At 53.7% G+C, this 9,171-nt stretch overlaps 1 protein-coding gene across 1 annotated transcript in view; it reads left to right on the plus strand.

Moving 5' to 3' along the window:
* Window positions 1-5,402, plus strand: part of cln3 (CLN3 lysosomal/endosomal transmembrane protein, battenin) — a gene marked incomplete at its 5' end in the record, with an annotated part of 29,891 nt that extends 24,489 nt beyond the window's left edge. The window contains 3 exon segments of the mRNA XM_068025164.1: window positions 55-148; window positions 1,769-1,909; window positions 2,703-5,402. Coding sequence (XP_067881265.1) covers window positions 55-148; window positions 1,769-1,909; window positions 2,703-2,822 — 355 coding nt within the window.
* Between the last annotated feature and the right edge of the window lie 3,769 nt (window positions 5,403-9,171).

Here is a 9,171-nt window from a genome sequence, read left to right on the forward strand (position 1 = left end):
TACGGGATGTTTATATCTAGTTTGATGTTGAGATTAATATTGTTTCTCTCGCAGGTACCAGACTCTCTACCAGGTTGGAGTTTTCATATCAAGATCATCAGCAAAGTGTTTTCACCTCCGTCGAATCTGGATTCTCGCCATATTACAGGTAATAAATAAATAACATTTATCTCACTCTGTATCTAACCCCCGTACTGTACCTGTCCTGGGAGTGTTTGATGGGGGACAGTGTAGAGGGAGCTTTACTCTGTATCTAACCCCCCGTACTGTACCTGTCCTGGGAGTGTTTGATGGGGACAGTGTAGAGGGAGCTTTCCTCTGTATCTAACCCCCGTACTGTACCTGTCCTGGGAGTGTTTGATGGGGACAGTGTAGAGGGAGCTTTACTCTGTATCTAATCCCCGTACTGTACCTGTCCTGGGAGTGTTTGATGGGGACAGTGTAGAGGGAGCTTTACTCTGTATCTAACCCCCGTACTGTACCTGTCCTGGGAGTGTTTGATGGGGACAGTGTAGAGAGAGCTTTACTCTGTATCTAACCCCCGTACTGTACCTGTCCTGGGAGTGTTTGATGGGGACAGTGTAGAGGGAGCTTTACCCTGTATCTAACCCCATACTGTACCTGTCCTGGGAGTGTTTGATGGGGGACAGTGTAGAGGGAGCTTTACTCTGTATCTAACCCCCGTACTGTACCTGTCCTGGGAGTGTTTGATGGGGGACAGTGTAGAGGGAGCTTTACTCTGTATCTAACCCCCGTACTGTACCTGTCCTGGGGAGTGTTTGATGGGGGACAGTGTAGAGGGAGCTTTACTCTGTATCTAACCCCCGTACTGTACCTGTCCTGGGAGTGTTTAATGGGGACAGTGTAGAGGGAGCTTTACTCTGTATCTAACCCCCGTACTGTACCTGTCCTGGGAGTGTTTGATGGGGGACAGTGTAGAGGGAGCTTTACTCTGTATCTAACCCCCGTACTGTACCTGTCCTGGGAGTGTTTGATGGGGGACAGTGTAGAGGGAGCTTTACTCTGTATCTAACCCCCGTACTGTACCTGTCCTGGGGAGTGTTTGATGGGGGACAGTGTAGAGGGAGCTTTACTCTGTATCTAACCCCCGTACTGTACCTGTCCTGGGAGTGTTTGATGGGGGACAGTGTAGAGGGAGCTTTACTCTGTATCTAACCTCCGTACTGTACCTGTCCTGGGAGTGTTTGATGGGGGACAGTGTAGAGGGAGCTTTACTCTGTATCTAACCCCCCGTACTGTACCTGTCCTGGGAGTGTTTGATGGGGACAGTGCAGAGGGAGCTTTACTCTGTATCTAACCCTGTACTGTACCTGTCCTGGGAGTGTTTGATGGGGACAGTGTAGAGGGAGCTTTACTCTGTATCTTACCCCGTACTGTACCTGTCCTGGGAGTGTTTGATGGGGGACAGTGTAGAGGGAGCTTTACTCTGTATCTAACCCCCGTACTGTACCTGTCCTGGGAGTGTTTGATGGGGACAGTGTAGAGGGAGCTTTACTCTGTATCTAACCCCCGTACTGTACCTGTCCTGGGAGTGTTTGATGGGGACAGTGTAGAGGGAGCTTTACTCTGTATCTAACCCCCGTACTGTACCTGTCCTGGGAGTGTTTGATGGGGACAGTGTAGAGGGAGCTTTACTCTGTATCTTACCCCGTACTGTACCTGTCCTGGGAGTGTTTGATGGGGACAGTGTAGAGGGAGCTTTACTCTGTATCTAACCCCATTATCTGTTCTTTGTTCCCTCCTGCAGTTTGTGAACCTGTTCTTGCTGCTATTTGATGTTTGGTACACCTTCCTTCCGAGTATCTGGATCGTATTCCTGATAATTCTGTATGAGGGTCTCCTCGGGGGAGCAGGATACGTGAATACATTCAAGAACATCAGCCTTGAGGTGAAGACCCCTGGGTTCGAGAGAGAGGGGGAAATCAGCCAGGGTTCCTGCTCCTGATCACTGTCCAGTGATCCCTGGGTTAGAGAGAGAGAGAGGGGAAATCAGCCAGGGTTCCTGCTCCTGATCACTGTCCAGTGACCCCTGGGTTAGAGAGAGAGAGAGGGGGAAATCAGCCAGGGTTCCTGCTCCTGATCACTGTCCAGTGACCCCCTGGGTTAGAGAGAGAGAGAGGGGGAAATCAGCCAGGGTTCCTGCTCCTGATCACTGTCCAGTGACCCCTGGGTTAGAGAGAGAGAGGGAAATCAGCCAGGGTTCCTGCTCCTGATCACTGTCCAGTGACCCCTGGGTTAGAGAGAGAGAGAGGGGGAAATCAGTCAGGGTTCCTGCTCCTGGTCACTGTCCAGTGACCCCCTGGGTTAGAGAGGGTTGGATCCAAAGTGGGGTGAGAGGCAGGAAGCAGAGGGGGCTAGTCGATGGGTGATAAGGTGACTGGACGTCTGCCTCCAGTGAGGTTCCGCAGTGCTCACCAGTCGGTCCCTTGCCTTTTTCTGGTGCTTTGTAATGTTTTGTTCATGAACGTGGCGGGGTGTTGTAAAGATATTTACAGACGATATAAAAATTGGCCGAGTGGTTGATAACGAAGAAAGCTGGAGGCTGCAGGGACGGGTCGGGTGGGCGGATCAGTGGCAAACACAGTTTAGTGTGAGGTAATGCATTTGGGGAAGGCAGATACAGAGCAGATCTATGAGGATGTTGCCCTCTCTGTAACTTTTATCTGTTCTGTCTGGCACAGAGCCCGGAGGAGGAGCGGGAGTTTGCGATGGGTGCTGCAAGCGTTGCGGACACGCTGGGGATCGCGCTCTCCGGGGCGGCCGCCGTCCCCTTCCACGACCGCTTGTGCCGCCTGGATTGAGGCTTCCCGCTCAGAGTTTCCCCCGCCCTTCCTCCGTGTCGGGGGTCGGGGAAGGGCGCGTGCTGTCCCCGCCCTTCCGCGTGACGGGGCGGCCATTTTGTACCCGTCGGGGGGCGGCCATTTCCAACCGCGTCTTGCCCACGAGGCCCCCCCCTGCTGCTCCCTCGACCCTGTTCCCACGAAACTGCCGGCCGTCCGACCTGCTCTCCTGGTCCCCACGCTCGCCGACGTTATTAACGGTTCCCTCTCCCCAGCCACGTTCCCTCTCCCCTTCAAATCTGCCCCCGTCGCCCCTCTCCTCAAAAAAAAAAACAACAACCTTTGGCCCCAACCTCTTTGCAAACCACCCCTCCACCTCCAACCTCCCTTTCCTCTCCAGAGTCCTTGAATGTGTTGTCGCCTCCCAAATCCGCCCCCATCTTTCCCGGAACTCCTTGTTGGAATCTCTACTTTCGGGTTCCCACCCCTGCCTCAGTACTGAAACTGCTCTTATCGAAATCACACGTGACACCCCGTGTGACTGTGACTAAGGTAAACATTCCCTCCTCGTCCTCCTCATCCTGTCTGCACCCATTGACATGGCTGACCACACCATCCTCCTCCAACACCTCTCCACTGTTGTCCAGCCGGGTGGGACTGCTCTCACCCGGTTCCATTCTTATCTATCTCATCGGAGCCAATCACCTGCAATGGCTTCTCTTCCTGCCCCCGCACCGTGACCTCTGGTGTTTCCCCCGAGGATCTATCCTTGGCTCCCCCTCCTCCCTATTTCTCATCTACATGCTGCCCCTCGGCGACATCACCCGAAAACACAGCGTCACTTTTCACATGGATGCTGACGACACCCAGCTCGACCTCACCACCACCTCTCTCCACCCCTCCGCTGTCTCTAAATTATCAAACTGTTTATCCAACATCCAGTACTGGATCAGCAGGAATTTCCCTCCAGTTAAATATCAGGAAGACTGAAGCCATTGTCTCCAATCCCCGTCACAAACTCCGTTCCCCAGCTACCGACTCCGTCCCTCTCCCTGGTGACTGTCTCAGTCTGAACCCAGACTGTTCACAACCTCGGTGTCAGATTTAAACCCCCCGCGATGAGATTCCGACCACATATCCTCACCGTCACTGACACCGTCTATTTCCACCTCCGGAACGTCGCCCCGACTCCGCCCCAGTCTCGGCTCATCGGCTGCTGAAACCCTCACCCGTGCCTTCGTTCTCCTCTAGACTCGACCATTCCCGAGGCTCTCCCGGCTGCTCTCCCACATTCCACCCTCCGGAAACTTCAGCTCATCCCGAAACTCCTGCTGATCCCCCTCCCCAGTGTCCGAACTCGCACCGAGTCCCCGTTCACCCGTCACCCCCTGTGCTCGCTGACCGACACCGGCTCCCGGTCCGGTAACACCTCGATTTTAAAATTCTCATCCTCGTTTTCAAATCCCTCCATGGCCCCTCGCTCCCCCCTCCCTATCTCTGTAACCTCCTCCAGCCCCTACAACCCTGCCTATCTCTGTAACCTCCTCCAGTCCCTACAACCCTCCCTATCTCTGTAACCTCCTCCAGTCCCTATCCCCTCCCTATCTCTGTAACCTCCTCCAGTACCTACAACCCTCCCTATCTCTGTAACCTCCTCCAGCCCCGACAACCCTCCCTATCTCTGTAACCTCCTCCAGCCCCTACATCCCTCCCTATCTCTGTAACCTCCTCCAGCCCCGACAACCCTCCCTATCTCTGTAACCTCCTCCAGCCCCGACAACCCTCCCTATCTCTGTAATCTCCTCCAGCACCTACAACCCTCCCTATCTCTGTAACCTCCTCCAGCCCCTACAACCCTCCCTATCTCTGTAACCTCCTCCAGCCCCTACAACCCTCCCTATCTCTGTAACCTCCTCCAGCCCCTACACCCCTCCCTACCTCTGTAACCTCCTCCAGCCCCTACAACCCTCCCTATCTCTGTAACCTCCTCCAGCCCCTACACCCCTCCCTATCTCTGTAACGTCCTCCAGCCCCTACACCCCTCCCTATCTCTGTAACGTCCTCCAGTCCCCTACAACCCTCCCTATCTCTGTAACCTCCTCCAGCCCCTACAACACTCTCTCTTTCTCTCTCTCCTCCTTTAAGACAGTCCTTAAACCTGACCTCTCTGACCGAGCTTTCGGTCACCTCTCCCTGATCCCCCCTTCACGTGGGCTCGGGGTTGAATCTGTGCTACATAAACGCTCCTCTGACGCACCCTGGGACAGTATACTGGGGGAAAGGTGCTATATTAATGCAATTTCTCCATCAGAAGAGGTCACTTTAAAGGTGCTGATGGTATATGGAGGACGGGGGATAACAGAGGGATAAAGTCTGTCATGTTCACCCCTTTGTCCCCCACACCCCCTATCGTAGTCGGTCCCTGTGTGGACATTCCGCCATAACTGAACCCCCCAGCAACACTCCCCGACCCTCGACCCCCCCCCCCCCAACTCCTCAGTTAACCGGTTGAATTGTGGACGCAAGTTCTGTAACGTTTAATTAATCAGTGACAAACTTGGAAATTGAAACATGTTCGATTAAAGTTTGATGATCTGTGCACAGGCCGTCTGTCTGTCTGTCTGTCTGTGTGTGCGTGTGCGTCTCACTTTATCCAACACAATGGACCAGGGACACCCAGGGGAATGGCCCCACTGTGCGGGGACACCAGGGGAAGGGCCCCACTGTGCGGGGACACCAGGGGAAGGGCCCCACTGTGCGGGGACACCCAGGGGAAGGGCCCCACTGTGCGGGGACAGCCAGGGGAATGGCCCCACTGTGCGGGGACACCAGGGGAAGGGCCCCACTGTGCAGGGACACCCAGGGCAAGGGTCCAGCTGTGCGGGGACACCTAGGGGAATGGCCCCACTGTGCGGGGACACCCCGGGAAATGGCCCCATTGTGCGGGGACACCAGGGAAAGGGCCCCACGGTGCAGGGACACCAGGGGAATGGCCCCACTGTGCGGGGACACCAGGGGAAGGGCCCCATGGTGCAGGGACACCAGGGGAAGGGCCCCAATGTGCGGGGACACCAGGGGAAGGGTCCAACTGTGCGGGGACACCCAGGGGAATGGCCCCACTCTGAGGGGACACCAGGGGAAGGGCCCCACAATGCAGGGACACCAGGGGAAGGGCCCCACGATGCAAGGACACCAGGGGAAAGGCCCCACGGTGCAAGGACACCCAGGGGAATGGCCCCATTGTGCGGGGACACCAGGGAAAGGGCCCCACAATGCAGGGACACCAGGGGAATGGCCCCACGATGCAAGGACACCAGGGGAAAGGCCCCACGGTGCAAGGACACCCAGGGGAATGGCCCCATTGTGCGGGGACACCCAGGGGAAGGGTCCCACGGTGCAGGGACACCAGGGGAAGGGCCCCAGGGTGCAGGGACACCAGGGGAACGGCCTCAGGGTGCGGGGACACCCAGGGGAATGGCCCCATTGTGCGGGGACACCAGGGGAAAGGCCCCACAGTGCAGGGACACCAGAGGAACAGCCCCAGGGTGCAGGGACATCAGGGGAAGGGCCCCAGATTGCAGGGACATCAGGGAAATGGCCCCACTGTGCAGAGACACCCAGGGGAAGGGCCCCAGTGTGCAGTGACTCCCAGGGGAAGAGCCCCAGGGTGCAGTGACTCCCAGGGGAAGGGCCCTAGGGTGCAGGGACACCCAGGGTGCAGTGACTCCCAGGGGAAGGGCCCCACTGTGCGGGGACACCAGGGGAAAGGCCCTATGGTGCAGGGAATCCCTGTCTCTCTCGACCTCTCACTGGATCCTCGGTGGGGGGGGGGGGGGGAGGTGGGAGGGGTGTATTGTGATGGGGGAGGGGGTTATTGTGGTGGGGAATCCCTGTCTCTGTATCCTGGGGTGTCGTAGAGTTACACAGCACAGAAACAGGCCCTTCGGCCCATCGTGTCTGTGCTGGCCGTCAAGCACCGATCTACTCTAATTCCATTTTCCAGCACTTGGCCCATAGCCTTGTATACTATGTTGTTTCAAGTGCTCATCTAAATACTTCTTAAATGTTGTGAGGGTTCCTGCCTCTACCACCCCTTCAGGTAGTGTGTTCCAGATTCCAACCACCCTCTGGGTGAAAAAACATTTCCTCAAATCCCCTCTAAACCTCCTGCCCCTTACCTTAAATCTCTGCCCCCTGATTATTGACACCTCCGCTAAGGGAAAAAGTTTCTTCCTATCTAACCTATCAATGCCCCTCATAATTTTGTAAACCTCAATCAGGTCACCCCCTCAGCCTTCTCTGCTCTAAGGAAAACAACCCTAGCCTTTTCAGTCTCTCTTCATCCTTTCAGGCAGTGAGTTCCAGACCTTCACCACCCTCTGGGTGAAAAACTTTTTCCTCATCTCCCCTCTAGTGTTTTACCAATCACGTGAAAAACTTTTTCCTCATCTCCCCTCTAGTGTTTTACCAATCACTTTAAATCTCTGCCCCCTCGTCACTGACCTCTCTGCTGAGGTGAATAGACCCTTCACCCCCACTCTATCCAGGTCCCTTAAAACCTTGTACATCTCAATCAGATCTCTCCTCAGCCTCCTCTGTTCCAAGGAGAACAACCCCAGCCGATCCAATCTTTCCTCATAGCTGCATTTTTCCAGTCCTGGCAACATCCTGGTAAATCTCCTCTGTACCCTCTCCAGTGCAATGACATCCTTTCTGTAATGAGGTGACCAGAACTGCACACAGTACTCAAGTTGTGGCCTAACCAATGATTTATACAGTTCCAGCATAACCTCCCTGCTCTTATATTCTATACCCTGGCTAATTAAGGAAAGGATTCCATATGCCTTCTTAACCACCTTATCGACCTGTCCTGCTACCTTCAGGGATCTGTGGACATTCACTCCCAGGTCCCTCACTTCCTCTACACTTCTCAGTATTTTCCCATTAATCATGTATTCCTTTGCCTTGTTTGACCTCCCCAAATGCATCACCTCACACTTCTCCGGGTTGAATTCCATTTGCCACTTTTCTGTCCATCTGACCAGACCATAAATATCTTCCTGCAGCCTACAGCTATCCTCCTCGCTGTCTACCACACGACCAATCTTTGTGTCATCCACAAACTTCTCGATCGTGCCCCCTACATTTACATCCAAATTGTTAATATATACCACAAAAAGCAGGGGACCCAGTACTGAGCCCTGTGGAACACCACTGGAAACAGCCCTCCAGTCGCTAAAACACCCGTCAACAATTACCCTTTGTTTCCTGCCACTGAGACAATTTTGTATCCACCTTGCTGCATTTCCCTGGATCCCATGGGATTTTATTTTTTTAACCAGTCTGCCTTGTGGGACCTTGTCAAAATCCATGTAGACCACATCAACTACACTACCCTCATCTATCTTCCTTGTTACCTCTTCAAATAATTCGATCAAGTTGGTCAAACAAGATCTTCCCTGAACAAATCCATACTGACTATCCTTGATTAACCTGTAACCTTTCTAAGTGACAGTTTATCCTGTCTCTCAGAATTGATTCCAATACTTTACCCACTACTGAGGTTAGACTGACTGGGCTGTCATAGAGTCAGAGTTATACAGCACAGAAACAGGCCCTTCGGCCCATCGTGTCTGTGCCGGCCATCAAGCACCTATCTACTCTAATTCCATTTTCCAGCACTTGGCCCGTAGACTTGTATGCTATGGTGTTTCAAGTGCTCATCTAAATACTTCTTAAATGTTGTGAGGGTTCCTGCCTCGACCACCCCTTCAGACAGTGTGTTCCAGATTCCAACCACCCTCTGGGTGAAAAAGTCTTCCTCAAGTCCCCTCTAAACCTCCTGCCCCTTACCTTAAATCTATGCCCCCTGGTTATTGACACCTTCGCTAAGGGAAAAAGTTTCTTCCTATCTAACCTATCAATGCCCCTCATAATTTTGTTTACCTCAATCAGGTCCCCCCCTCAGCCTCCTCTGCTCTAACGAAAACAACCCTAGCCTTTTCAGTCTCTCTTCATAGCTGAAATGCTCCAGCCCAGGCAACATCCCGGTGAATCTCCTCTGCACCCTCTCCAGTGCAATCACATCCTTCCTATAGTGTGGTGACCAGAACTGTACACAGTACTCCAGCTGTGGCCTAACCAGTGTTTTATACAGCTCCATCATAACCTCCCTGCTCTTATATTCTATGCCTTGGCTAATAAAGGCAAGTATCCCATATGCCTTCCTAACCACCTTATCTACCTGTGCTGCTGCCTTCAGTGATCTGTGGACAAGTACACCAAGGTCCCTCTGACCTTCTGTACTTCCTAGGGTCCTACCATCCGTTATATATTCCCTTGCCTTGTTAGTCCTCCCAAAATGCATCAC

This window comes from Heterodontus francisci, unplaced genomic scaffold (assembly GCF_036365525.1).
Source record: "Heterodontus francisci isolate sHetFra1 unplaced genomic scaffold, sHetFra1.hap1 HAP1_SCAFFOLD_1381, whole genome shotgun sequence".
NCBI classification, from domain to species: domain Eukaryota; kingdom Metazoa; phylum Chordata; class Chondrichthyes; order Heterodontiformes; family Heterodontidae; genus Heterodontus; species Heterodontus francisci.